Source organism: Anopheles arabiensis, chromosome X (assembly GCF_016920715.1).
Source record: "Anopheles arabiensis isolate DONGOLA chromosome X, AaraD3, whole genome shotgun sequence".
Taxonomy (NCBI): Eukaryota; Metazoa; Arthropoda; class Insecta; order Diptera; family Culicidae; genus Anopheles; species Anopheles arabiensis.
Genome location: NC_053519.1, coordinates 1,755,001 through 1,767,982, shown reverse-complemented (window position 1 = coordinate 1,767,982; position 12,982 = coordinate 1,755,001). Strand labels below are relative to the sequence as shown.

The window sequence follows — 12,982 nt, the reverse complement described above, 5'->3', positions numbered from 1 at the left end:
TGTACGCGGTATAACAAGCTAAAGCTGCTAAAGGATGGGTTTTATCTTCTTTTTTTTTGTTTCCGGTTAATTATAACTCCATTAAACGAAGTATTGAGGCATGAGGTTCATAAATCACGAAAGTTGCATCCTGGATATCCTGAGCAAATCAGATTCAAAATTCGGAATGAATCGTTTGAGTTATTCAATTAATTTAGGATCTCTACTTTGGTAGATTCATGAATCTCCAACGTTTCGTCAAGATTGATTGATCCATCAGTGATGATTTCCTGAGGATTCAAAACTAATTAACGCCTCATGAATATGTCTTCTCCCGTTCTCTTCTTTGGCACAACAACCAATGTCGGTCCAGGACTGCCTGTACCACTAGTGGACGTTCAGCTTTCAGTGACACATGAATGGATATCTAGACATTTATAGATCTCGCTCTAAATATTTTCCCCTTTGTAGTCTCTTTACTGCACTTGACTACATACGCGGTTTAGTTTGATCATTGCAAAGCACCATGCACATCGATTTGTCAGAATTTGTCTTTAATCAATCCTATGACAACGACACGATGCTTAAAAACGGTGAAAGATATCCGAACAAACGAAAGATTTGTCCTGTCTTTTTGTGTCCGATACAGTATTTGTAGAGATTTATGAATATTCACGAATCTTCATAGATTCACAATTGTTACGAGGTTCATGAATCATTCTAGATCAATGTTATATTCTTCAGAGATTTATGTCGTAGTTTTTAGCGATTCTATTGGAAATTCATAGTCACTCACCATTGAAGATTCATATGCACTTATGGCATGCGTCTATATAGATGAAAGATGTATAGGTTCATGGAGCAAAACAGATATTGATCCAGGAATTTCTGAATCTGGTTGGCTTCATGGATCTTCATACTGGTGATGGATAAAGTTGGCAAAAAATCTGGAGTCGACTCCGATCCTACTCCAATAATTTTAGAACCCGCTCCGGATGGTAGGTCCGCCCATCATTATATGGAGTCGTTCGGAATCGTCCGGAAGCGGTTTAAGTCGGAGTCGTCTGATCGGGAGAAGTCGGCCTTGGAAACAAAGCGCCGTCACAAGCACGTGGCACCGGACAGCTTCTGTTGACTCCGGCCGACTCCGATTTCCGGACGACTCCCGACAACTTCAGGCAACTTCGGATGACTTTGACTCCGTACGACTCCCACTCCGGGCGGAACTAGTTGTTCGGATTTTGCCGGAGTCGGATGCTCCAAAGAGCACTTCTTCCTGGACATTAGTTAATTTAGCCTGATGAAAGAGTTGCGCAACACAAGGCTCTGATAAACTCTGATAGAACTCTTCTCTACGCCAGTGCTCTCCAACGTTGTTAGGCTCACGGACTACTTAGCTTTGTATGTACATTTTAATCCTTGGAATTAATCTCCGACGTCCAACTAATCCTGATCCTAGTATAGACACATGTAGTTATACTTCAAGGCACAACGATCAATGAAACTTTGCCACCAATTGCATTTCCTTGTCAATTTCCTGCGATGCACACGAGTCGAACATCTCTCAAGGTACAAAAATGTTTGAGATCAGGATATAACATTGATTTTTAAATCCCTGACTCTTCCCAATATCGGTAAAAACCGCAAAAAAACATTGTTCTACCTCATATGATTAATCTCATAATTTTTTGATTCGATTTAGAAGTTGAAAGAGTCATCTCGAACGAATACCACATATCACATACACACACACACACACATTTGGAGGAGTTGATTGTAGTATATTTCGGTTGCTTTAATTCTGCGCATGCCCGAGTCGGACAGCGGACCGACATCAGCTAGATGAAGAATATCCGACAGCTGCAGGCAATCCAGAGGGCGCCGGCAGCACTGTAGATGAGCAGCAGCGCCAGCAGCAGCTGATCGACCGGCCCGTACACGTAGTAGAGGTTGGCGAACGCGGCCAGCAGAATGATGGTCACCCCGGCGAGCAGCCCGATGCCGGCCTTGGCCGTGGCCCACCGGTGCTGGCCGAGCTGCCGCTTGATGACCGCCTCCTGGTACGCGCAGGTGATCGAGTGCCCGACCCCAACCAGCATGCAGCCGACGAAGATCCAGAAGTTGGACTTGGTGGTGTACACGCAGAAGTACCCGAACGACTGGAAGAACAGGCCGAACACGAGCAGCCGGCCGTGCAGCTTGCGAAACCGGAGCTCGCAGCAGAGCAGCAGCAGGGAGGCGCCGGCCCACGCCGATGAGATCACGACCACCGCCAGCAGGGTCATGTGGCGGGCCCGGGCCTGCTGCTGGTAGTGGTGCACGCTCAGCCGGGGCAGGATGCAGAGGAACAGCACCAGTATGCTGGTGTCGGTCGCTTTGAGCAGGGCGCAGCTGCAGCACCGCAGATCGCCGAGCGCGCTCCGGGTGGACGCCACCAGCCGCAGATTGAGGGTGGGCCGGCAGCCAGGATCGAGTGCGCGCAGCAGATCGCACAGCTGGCCGAACCAGCGCCACTTCCCGTCCGCTGCATCGGCAGTGGAGTGCGTGCCGGCATCGCTGTCAGTCTCGTGCGGTGGGTGCGCTCCGGTCGCCGTGTCCGGCAGCTCGCCGACCGGTTCGTCCTCCTCCAGTATCATCTCCAGGATCTCGACGCCGTCTTGATTGTAGCACTTGCCTTCCCGTCGGTACAGCAGCGACTCCTCGCACTCCCCATACTCACCGCTGTAGTCGAGCGTTGGGTTCGTCAGGAACGCTGGTGGTTCCCGTTTCGCTTCCTCCCGCAGGGGAGCGCTGAAGTTGGCCGGATTCTTCCACGTCAGGCTGGTGGTGACGCTCCGGGCCGGCTCCGGGTCGTTCGGCTGCGTTCCGCCCGGTGCGCACGGCTCCTGCTTGGGCTCGGGCGGCACGGCACGGGTCGCGACGTGCGCGTAGTACGACTCGTTGCCCTTCTCGGTGAGACAGACGAGCGCGTCCAGGTCGCTGCGCAGCCGACCCTTCTCGCCCGCGATTAGCATTGTCAGGGGCAGCAGGTGCAGCACTATGCCGGCCAGCAGTAGCAGCAGCGCGCCGTAGATGTACCCATCCCAGGGCAGCTGCACGCAGACCAGGAGCAGCAGCATGCTCGAGGCCTGCCCGCACGAGTGCAGAAACTTGATCACGAACATCTCCTTGCGGGCGCTAAAGATCTTGGCCAGCACCTTCCACATGCGGGAAAAGACCAGCTGGTAGCCGAAGCCTGCGCGTCGACCGAGATGTGGTAGGTGTTTTAGGAAAGGGGGTGAAATCGCGCTGCTGCATGGGGACACTTACCTCCGACGACGCTGTACAGCAGGGCCAGCAGTAGATAGTGCGGGGTGGCACACAGCAGCGCAACGAGCCCGCTCGCTGAGATTCCGAGACAGAGGATGGCGACCCCAAGCAGTAGCTGGCGGGTGTTGCGCTCGTTGCTGAAGCGAAACAGGGCCCGGTGCAGTAGATTGCAGCCGATCAGCAGCACGGGCGGACAGATGAGGTTCAGCTGTGGGTCGTTGCTTACCAGCGCGCCGAACACGTACACCGGGGTAAAGAGCACTATCTAGATACCCCAGGCACCAGCGGGGGGATGTATGGGAATATGAAGAACACAGGGAGATGGTAAAAGATGATGGCAGGGCTTGCTGTGAGATCTCGCGCTCTCTGAGACGCAGACCTTTATGGCGCTTACATTCATTAGAAGGATGTACAGCAGCAATCGCCACTTGGGCAGTATCAGCACGATCAGATCGAAGACGCGCGGCTCCACCATCTCGTTGATGAACGCTTCCATTGTTGTGGCAGCTGCTGTGGAAGATGGCGTCGTTCGCCGACCGTTACGAGTCCCCGAGGCTCTACTCCCGGATGTCTGATGTTACATAATTGCGTGCCACCCGGCGTCAACTGCTGCGTGTGTGTGTTTCCGGTCGCCTACGGGCATCTGTTGCGTCCCGTCACCGGTACGGAACTGCGCGGACTGCACTGCGAGTACACACACACACTTCAAGACTTTGGAGATCCTCCGGTGACTTGACTCCGGTGGTACACTACTCAGCCTAGATACACAGCTGGAGAACTCTGGGATTAGAGCTCTTCTTCTCCTCCTCCTCCCTCCTCTGCGGTGTTGATGGAAGAGGAACTCTGGCCCAACGCACCCAACGGACGGGACGGAAAAATTGGGGAACGTGCTGCTCGCTCAACCCCGTACGGTTCTGTGCTGTATTGTCTCGGCAGGCGACACGATGTGCACAAACCTCAGGCATGGTCGTGTTGGTGTGTAAGCACACCCCCTCCCCCTGGTGCGCTCTTGGATGTTGATGTTGATGGATCCGTCGGCAGAGGCGGCTTATACCTCTTATCTACTTATCTTATCTCAACCTGCGGGCCCGTAACTCACAATCGGGAGCAGCACAATGGTTGTAAAGACACCGGAACCAGGGGTTTGTGTGTGTGTGAGTATCGTTCCCAGCTCCAGCGCCTCGGGGAGGGTAAATCCGACCCCCTAACTGACCACACACACACACTAACAGCGCTTATCACATATCTCTTTACCGAGCTGCGGGCGGGGATTGTTTTCGCCGGACAAACATCTTCAACGGTGACGAACCTAAGCGGGGCGACCTGGGAAGCGCCTACCAACGATAAGATCCGGCTCGCCCGTTCGCAAGCAGTCGGGTGATATGAGGCCAACCCCCCCCCCCCATCCCCTTCCTTCTCTTATCTGCTAGAGAATTGGGTGGCGGCGGCGGGATTGTGCGAGCAATTGTGGTCCGCGCATGTTTCCGAACATTCCGATGCTGCTGGAAACATTCGGCCCGCACGTGCATCCATCGAGAGAGAGAGAGAGAAAGAGAGAGAGAGACAGAGACAGAGAGATAGAGATCATCGATGGTTCCCGTAGGTCTGCTGGACGCCATGTTTTTTTGTCAGGTGTGTCGTCGGGTTTTTGAGTTTCTGACAATACTCGCGTATCGATTATCTAACGACGCCCGGGAGGAGTTGGGACCTGCTGTGCTGGGCGGCAGTGTTGAGCAACGGACCATCGGCGGTAGACATCTTCTCATTGATCTTTGTGTGAGTGTGTTGGAGTGTGTCGTGGGTATCTGCACTCAAGATGCAAGCCGGAGATGCCTACTCGTTGCAAGGGTCTTTGATCTGATTGCTCCCAGATATAGGTCTTCTTCGGCAGGCTACTGTTTCTTAAACTGAATTGTGCAAAGTTTGAAGTCATCGTCATATAAGGTCCGGGTACCAGATCTTGATGTTTGCTGACTTGCTACAGATTTTGTTAGCGCATATGTGATTGTTGCGAGGTATAAGAGTTTGGATATAGCAATATAGATGTCCTGCAGATCAGCATGTTCGTAAGCGCACAGTGAGAGTAAGAACAGCATATTTCTGTATGTCAATTTAGGACAGCTTTCTTCAATATCTCGCTGTTTTGTATGACTTTGAAAGCCTGGGCATCCACAGTAACGTCAAGTTTGATTGAATATGTGGCTCAATCGAGCGTTGACGTAACGACGAAGTAAGAGCCATTTTTCTGCTCTATTTCGGAGAAGACGCAAGAAAGAAAATAATCATTTTCTGAAATTTTACTAATAGCGCTTGGTTTAATAGAATGTATATTTTGACTCGCGTTTTTTTGCGGCGTGAGACACTGATTTTTGTTGCCGATTGATTACTCTCCTACCCTCCGTCCATGTCAGCAGTTTGCTGAGTTTTTGTTTTTTGTTTTGCTAATGGCACAATTACCTATCTAACAAATTTAGGAGCAAAAAGGATATTCGTCTTGGAAATGTACATCGAGCGAGTGGACACAAAAAAGTACCCTTTCGAAACTACCAACACCGAGCTGAGAAAGACACTGAGTGGTGTGAGTGATAAGCATACTGTGTGCATACACCTACTAAATATGACATTGACGCTTAAGTCTACGGTGCCCTAAACTTAAGGCCTTAAGTTGACACCTCAACCGCGGAACCGTGCAACACCCATAACAGTGTTTGAACATGTTTGACTCTTTAGTGGGAAATAAATGTTTTTTTTTTTTTGTGACTTCATTTTCCACTCCAAATGTTACCGTTCGCTTCTCATACAGAGTTTTCCAGGGATTCTCATAGTTGTGGGCCACTTCCTTGACTCTTTCCTATTGGTAGTGAACTTCATATGATGGGAATTGGACTCTATGGGACCCTTTTTGGACAGCTCCTATTGGAAATTCCTATTGGATTTGTCCAACAAGGATGCTGTAGAGTCCAATTCCCATTACATTAAGTTCATTTCACTTAAGAAAGAGTCAATAAAGTGTCCCACAGCTATGAGAAGTCCTGGGAAACTCTGTGAGCAAGAGAAAGCGAAGATTTAATCAAAAACAAAATCAAACAATAATACTTACACAATTAAAAAGCTCTACGTAGAAAAGGTGCATTCGATTGCCCGCCAGTAAGGCTAGATGTTAGTAAGGAATGGAACCACAGTTTCTAAACTAAAGGGGGAGGAAAACGTGTGTAAAAATACTCAAAAACGGAAGTAACAAACAAAACACTTGAGGGGCTTTTGCACGTAATGTCCCCCGACCTATCGAGGTTGACCCCTCCCTGCAAGGAATACACTCTATAAACCTTAATTCGCAACCAGTGCCTAGAAACAAACACAAAAAAATCCCTTTCCCTAAGAAACTAAAACAAAAAGAGCTAAAACAGCTTCTGATACTTGAGCCGGTCCTCGACGTCCCGCAGCCGCTGCTGCTCCTGCAGCTTGGCCAGCTCTTTGCCGACGGCGGTTTGCAGGGCCGAGTCCAGCTCGGCCGCCCGCTCAAAGTCGGCCCGGGCCCGGTCGAAATTCCACGCGCCGGCATGCGCCTTGCCCCGCCGGAACAGTGCCTTCACGCAGTGCGGATCGTACTTGAGCGCCTCGGTGCAGTGCTCGATCGCGGCGTAGTAGTCCCGCTCGAGCAGCTTGCACTGCGAGTAGTTCAGCAGCAGCGGCACCTTCATCTGGGCCAGCTCGATCCATTCCGGTTCGTCGGGTTTTTCCCTTCAAAAAAAAATAATAAAAATAATATAAAAAAGTGTAAGACAGAGAGAGAGAGAGCGTGGCACTTACTTGAGCATCAGCTGCTCGATGATGCCGGTCGCGTACGAGTAAGCGTCCCGGGCCGCGGCCAGATCGTTCGCCCGGTACGCGGCATTGCCCTGCTCGCGCAGCCGGCCGACCAGCGCCCGCTTCTCGTCGTCGCCCAGCTGCCACGATTCCTTCTCGTACTCGTCCGGGCTCTCGATCGACAGGATCTCGATCGTGAACTCCAGGTCCTGCGGGTGGGTGAACAGCTCGTCCAGGTCCCGGTAGCCGATGCCCTCGTTCTGCACCGTCATGCCGCAGCAGTGCTTGCGCTCCTCGCGCGGCTTCTGCGCGTCCCGGATCGTCTTCGACACGAACGGGTACTGCTGGACGAGCGACCGGTCGCACCGGAACCGGGCCACCTCGTGCAGGGCCATCTGCTGCACGATCGATTCCCACACCTCGAGCTTAAACTTCTTGCCGAGCACCAGCTCCATCGGCTTCTGGCCGTGCGCCCGGCTGTCGTCGATCAGCGTCCGCGCCTCGTCACATTTTCGCGTCTGATAGTGGAACTTTACCTAAAAAAAAGGATTGTGGGGGAATGAAAGGGCACCTGTCGGGGAGTTGGATTGGAATTTGCATGCGCTTACCTTCGTACCGTCCCGAAACGGGACGACCTTGGTGCCCGCATGCACGATGTTTTTCACAATTTTTGGCTCCTCCAAGGTGGAATCCATCACAACAAAAAGGGGCGATTTTGATGGGCGGTGGGATGGGAGGTGAGAGTGCGGGAAACAACAAGTCAAGCTGGTCACATATACACGCACGCACACACACACGGACGACACAGCACTACAGCTGTTTTGGTGGGATGTTGGGCTGACGACGAGGGCTTTTCACACGGCCTGTGGTGACATTTTCCCTTCGATTTTCCTCGGCAGGCAGACTCACACAGGCGGGAGCAGTTGGACAACAAACACTGCGTGTGTGTGCCTTTTTCGCTCTGTGTGTAGCGTGAAAAGCACTACACACAGTGCGCACATGAGTTTGGCATTTCCACACACACTCACACTCACATTCACATACATACATACACAAGGCCAGCTAACCTTTGCGAGCTAGAAACAACAACACAACCAGGGACCGTAAAGACATCAGGTCAAGTTATAAGCCCGATTTGACAGCTAGGTGGAAGAAGAATCGACAAAGCAAACTGACAGCTAGTTTACACGCATTGTTATTGTGTGGGTGTGCGAATCATGACTCCAATGTTTATAATCCAAGAGCTGTACAGTAAACTAAATAATGTTTCGGTGCTTTGCAATAAAATTGGATAGAAAATTGCCAACGTTTCGTCGTTTGCATTACATACAGTGCATCACGGTGCCGCGCATCGTACCAGCAGGTCGATAAATGTTGCGAATGATGGAACGGCGGTATATTAGGAATGGTTGTACGAGCAGCACGATGGCAGCGAAGCGGTGAACCAACGCCACTTGATTGTAAGTTAAATTGTGTACATTTATTAGATTGTTTTATTCACTAATCAATTATAGTTCGTTAGCCTCTGCCACAGGACATCAAGGCTGCCTTCGATACCGTTTGAAGCTCGAAACGCTTGGCCTGCCTGTGCAGGTGCTGTCCTGGATGCGTTCCTATCTTGCTGGTCGCACACACTGCATGAAGGATGGGACCCCATACGTCGCGCCGTATCGATGCTTCTTCGGGACCTTGGACCGCTGCTGTTTGTCATTCTCCTGAATGACGTCACACGGTTGCTCCCTCTTGAATGACGACGCGAAGCTGAAGTGGAATTTTAATTAATAAATAACAATAAATAACAATAACAATATATTATTTTAGGGGCGGTGGTAGTAAATGTAGTAGCCACGGATATACCGACGAGAATATTTTGGTGTTGATGCAGTGTACCGCTGTTTTGAAGGTCTATTCGACGAACAATTCATATCGCCGTTGATTAGCTGCGGGGTAAGCGGCATAGGTGTGCTTCTTCATGCCGTACGATCAATCATCCCTTCGTCACTGGGGACACCGTGTGACCGGGAACCGTTCAAAACTAGCTTGAAGCTGCGCTAGCTTGTGTTAAACTCTCTCCCGACGAAGGTGTGCGCTAGCTACTTTGTACCCCGGCCTGCTGGTGATCCGGGAACGGCAGCCCAGGATTTGGTAAGAGCCAAACAGGGCAATCAACGCCTATCGAGTGCATTTGCATGAAGAGTGCCTGCTGGGTGAATATGGAGCTTTTCGCTAGCAAGCAGTTTAGTTTACTGGACGGGGGCAAATCATTATCTAAGCCAGGAGCTATGGCGGCATACCGAGTGCCCTCGTTTTCGTTGACGGCTGCTGGAACAAAAATGCAAAAAGATGTACGGTGGAATGCAGCATTTGCGGAATTAGTTTACTGTGGCCTACGAATAGCAATATAGCAATAGAGTCGACACTAAAGAAACGCTATCTCACGTTCGGGCGGGGAAGGAACAGCAGGAACTTGAAGAAGTTGTCTTGTCGCTAGCCAAGAGGGTGAGCATGCGGCAGATATGTGCCATGAGCTGTTGAATCGTTCACGGACGCAACGCCTTTTGGATCAATGCTTTTGGATTTGTTACTCGTGCTGTTAGATGTGTTCCTCGTTTTTACATATTCCCTTACGGTGTGTATCGATGTGGTGCACGCTTACCACAAATTGATATTTAAATGCATCATGCATGTCTTTTTGCAGGAATCTTATAAAATATACCGTTCGAAGAAAGAGGACTACATTTAAATTCTGCCAACGATGGATCGTTTTGGACAGATGGATTATTTTTGCCGTAAAATCTCACATCGTCTCACGATGAAAGATGTACCAACTTACACACATCGATATCGTTAATCAGCATTTGTAGGTATTCAGATTACATAAACTGAACGAACTACATGTTCGTCGTTCCTCTAAGTTTTGTTTTTGTTTGCGCGGAGTGAAACCTTCCAAAGGCACCCACGATCTCCAACCAACCGTCTATATCGTGGGTAGTGTGGGATTCATTGATCGTAATCTATCTGTATTAGTGATGGGAAAAATGAAGATTTCACCGGAATCGATTCCGGCTAGCTCCAAAGTTTTCTGGAATCGATTCGGGATAGTAGGTCCGGAATCAGTTTCCGGAATCGATTCCGTAACCGGCTCCGGAATTGCTTCCGGCATCGGCTCCGGAATTGGTTCCGGCATCGGCTCCGAAATCGGAATTGGCTCCGGGATCGGAATTGGCTCCGGAATCGGATTTGGCTCCGGAATCAGAATCAGCCCCGGAATTGGCTTCGGAACCAACTCCGGAATCGGCTCCGGAATCAACTTCGGAATCGGCTCCGGTACCAACTCCGGAATCGACTCCGGAATCGAAATCGATTCCAGCATCGGAATCGGCTCCGGAATTGATTTCGAACACGGAATCGGAATCGGGTAGGTCCGATTCCGAGCTCGCACCATTTATCTGTATTACAGATACAGATGTAAACAGTTAGCTTACGATCTATGCGACCTCACTAAAACACTCCGCGTACCTGTTACCTTCCTCTTGAAGATTTGTGTGAGGGTCTTATTTGATCTTTAGGACGTCCTTCGCACTGATCTCGTACCTGTGAAAAAAAGAAAAGAAAAATGAAAAGAAAAATAAAAGAAAAAGAGAGTTCCATTCCGGGTTAACTGTTGCTTCGTCAAGGTTTCGTCTCCTGGCTCGTCTTTTCCGATATCCATGTTTGTACCACTACGTTCCTTCCTTCGTCGGTTTATGTTTCTCATTGGGCTTTCATCATTGTGCGGCCAAATGAGAAAGATGTTTGCGTTCAATGTTTTATCCTTGATGTGCACGTTTTATGTATCTTTAGCGTCTAATTATTTTCTCGACGTCATGGCGTTCTAGTTACTTAGAATCCCCCCCCCCCCCCTTTCCATGCATCATCATCCGCCCAAGGGGTACCCAAGCTTGGATATTTGATGACACATGTTACCACATGACACATGGCTAGGAGAGCCTGTGTTTTTTTCCATCCAGTGTTTAAAAATTCGTCGCTTGGTTTGTACAGTCCTCCCAGAGATAGATGCTCCACAAATGTCGGTGGTTGACAATAATTGTGTTCGGATATTATTTTAAAGGATGGCATTCCCAAGTTCAATGCCGGATATTTTGCGTTATTTTTTTTTTTTTTTTTTTTTTTGCGAGGTAACTTATTATGTACTCTAATCCATCTGCCTCTTGTACGTTCATAGAAGAGAGATTACTACTCACACTGCTCACTATATCACTGTCGTCGTTGGTCACTAATCCATTGACCCTTTCCATAGCGTTAATATCTGGGAGACTAGGAATGATTCCAGCTTCGGAAAACATCGTTGCTGCTAGAAATTCTTCGATTTGTACAGATTCATATGTGTCTTCGCCATTCATTTCCGCCCTTGTCAGGTATTTATCCTGTTCCCGATTTCAAACGATTCAAGCCGATTCCGGACGATTTCAAAAAAGAATGTCATCAAATCAAACGACATTTTTTGACGTTACTGTATAATCACAGAGTGAAAACTGAATGCGAAACTTCAAATCGTGTCAAAGTAGGAAATTTCGTGTCGAAAAACGACACCACTAACAACACTGGCTGTAGCAAGGAGCGAGTCCCTGGTACTGGACCACATCCCATACGTAGAACAACCCATAAACACAACCTTACATACTGTCGAGGACAGTGATATTTCTTTGCGCCCACCAGCTGAAAAGGGTAGGAACTGAACGGTAATTCATTAATGGGTTTACATATTTTCAAACTCTACTGTAATTTATTTCGCTTTCCTTTTTGTGGTTGTTTGTTTGTTAGTTTGTTAAAACTAATACACTTCTTCGCTTTCTTTCATGTCTTCCCCACTTTCACTCTTCACTTTCCTTATTACTTCGCGGTGTCTTACAAGCCTACACACGCTGCTGTTACTGCTTGGTTGCGCGCAGGCGGGTTTATTATGCTTGTCCATTCCAGGTTATTTCAATGTCATTCTAGGTTTTTTTTTTTGTTTTCTTTCCTTACTGCTATATTGTTTTCACACTATTCTCTAGAACGTGTGTTACTCGTGTGTTTGATGTATCTCTGTCTCTGTGTCTCTCTCTTTCTTTTACTCTCTCTTTCTCTGTCACTTTCTCTCTTTCTCTCTCGCTCTCTCTCCCTCTCTTTGTGTAAGTTTATAATGAATTTATATTTTGTTGTGTTGTTACTATCTCTTATACTTACTTTTTCAAGTTGTAGCCTTTTTTGTGTATTTAATGCTCCTCTTCTGCCTTGTGGTACGTTCCCCATATCTCGCCATCTCTACTTCTGCTTCTGCATCTATGTGAACTGGAACGCTTTAAATTGTATTTCGTTTGACCGGGGGCTGGGGATGTCTTGCTCTGCTTCCGCAGAAGAGAAGTGGGGTTGGGCGGTAAAGTAAACAAAACGCGGCCTTCCATTATTCTTACCACACTCTACTAATATCGCTTCTTTCAATTTGTTTTAAACTGCTTCTCTTTCTTGCCTTCTCCATCTTCTCCTCCCTCTTATCTTTTTACCCTACTCTAGGCCTTGGCGGGCTCCCGGGCTTCTTTCGCCACCTGGATTGGCGTGTTGGTGGACCGCAGCGCAACCGAGACGAGAGAAGCAGATGGCAAAAACAACTAAAACATATTAAAAAAAAAAAAACATTTTATTTCTACGTGCATGTGAATGTGTGGGCGTTTGTAAGCTTGCTTTACTTATCTCTAAGAAAATGTGGTTCTAATCGAATGACGATGAAAGCGGTAGACAAATTAAAAAAAAATATTTAAAAAAATAAAATTGAAGGAAAAGTAAATCCACTAAATTTTACATTTAATTCGGACTAATACTCCTCTTGGCCCCCTGCTCATCTGCC

General features: G+C 48.6%; 2 protein-coding genes and 3 long non-coding RNA genes across 5 annotated transcripts in view; 2 read left to right on the top strand and 3 right to left on the bottom strand.

Moving 5' to 3' along the window:
* Positions 1–1,739: 1,739 nt before the first annotated feature.
* Positions 1,740–4,255, bottom strand: LOC120905625. Its single transcript, XM_040316594.1, has 3 exons — positions 3,683–4,255; positions 3,289–3,553; positions 1,740–3,214 (listed from the first exon to the last, which is right to left on the bottom strand). Exons 1-3 carry the CDS (start codon positions 3,782–3,784, stop codon positions 1,818–1,820), a joined length of 1,764 nt encoding a protein of 587 aa, XP_040172528.1. The 5' UTR covers positions 3,785–4,255; the 3' UTR covers positions 1,740–1,817.
* A 2,137-nt stretch (positions 4,256–6,392) lies between these two features.
* Positions 6,393–8,143, bottom strand: LOC120906261 (AH receptor-interacting protein). The gene is made up of 3 exons (XM_040317806.1): positions 7,704–8,143; positions 7,099–7,631; positions 6,393–7,029 (listed from the first exon to the last, which is right to left on the bottom strand). The coding sequence occupies exons 1-3, from the start codon at positions 7,788–7,790 to the stop codon at positions 6,687–6,689; spliced, it is 963 nt and encodes a 320-aa protein (XP_040173740.1). The 5' UTR covers positions 7,791–8,143; the 3' UTR covers positions 6,393–6,686.
* Positions 8,144–8,449: 306 nt separating this feature from the next.
* Positions 8,450–9,907, top strand: LOC120906262. Its single transcript, XR_005740065.1, has 3 exons — positions 8,450–8,555; positions 8,610–9,724; positions 9,794–9,907. It is a non-coding gene; the product is annotated as an uncharacterized LOC120906262 (long non-coding RNA).
* Positions 9,908–11,290: 1,383 nt separating this feature from the next.
* On the top strand, positions 11,291–12,771 carry LOC120906098. The gene is made up of 2 exons (XR_005740024.1): positions 11,291–11,513; positions 11,623–12,771. It is a non-coding gene; the product is annotated as an uncharacterized LOC120906098 (long non-coding RNA).
* LOC120906097 overlaps positions 12,096–12,982 on the bottom strand; it is a 4,033-nt gene continuing 3,146 nt past the window's right edge. The window contains exon 2 of the long non-coding RNA XR_005740023.1: positions 12,096–12,746. This is a non-coding gene — a long non-coding RNA (uncharacterized LOC120906097). The remainder of the gene's footprint in view (positions 12,747–12,982) is intronic.

Coding starts and splice junctions, on each gene's coding strand:
- LOC120905625 (XM_040316594.1), bottom strand. CDS start 3,784: ATGGAAGCGTTCATCAACGAGATGGTGGAGCCGCGCGTCTTCGATCTG. Junction 3,554..3,682: donor TGTACATCCTTCTAATGAAT/GTAAGCGCCATA, acceptor TGGGGTATCTAG/ATAGTGCTCTTTACCCCGGT. Junction 3,215..3,288: donor GCTGTACAGCGTCGTCGGAG/GTAAGTGTCCCC, acceptor GTCGACGCGCAG/GCTTCGGCTACCAGCTGGTC.
- LOC120906261 (XM_040317806.1), bottom strand. CDS start 7,790: ATGGATTCCACCTTGGAGGAGCCAAAAATTGTGAAAAACATCGTGCAT. Junction 7,632..7,703: donor CGTTTCGGGACGGTACGAAG/GTAAGCGCATGC, acceptor CCTTTTTTTTAG/GTAAAGTTCCACTATCAGAC. Junction 7,030..7,098: donor ATCGAGCAGCTGATGCTCAA/GTAAGTGCCACG, acceptor TTTTTTTTGAAG/GGAAAAACCCGACGAACCGG.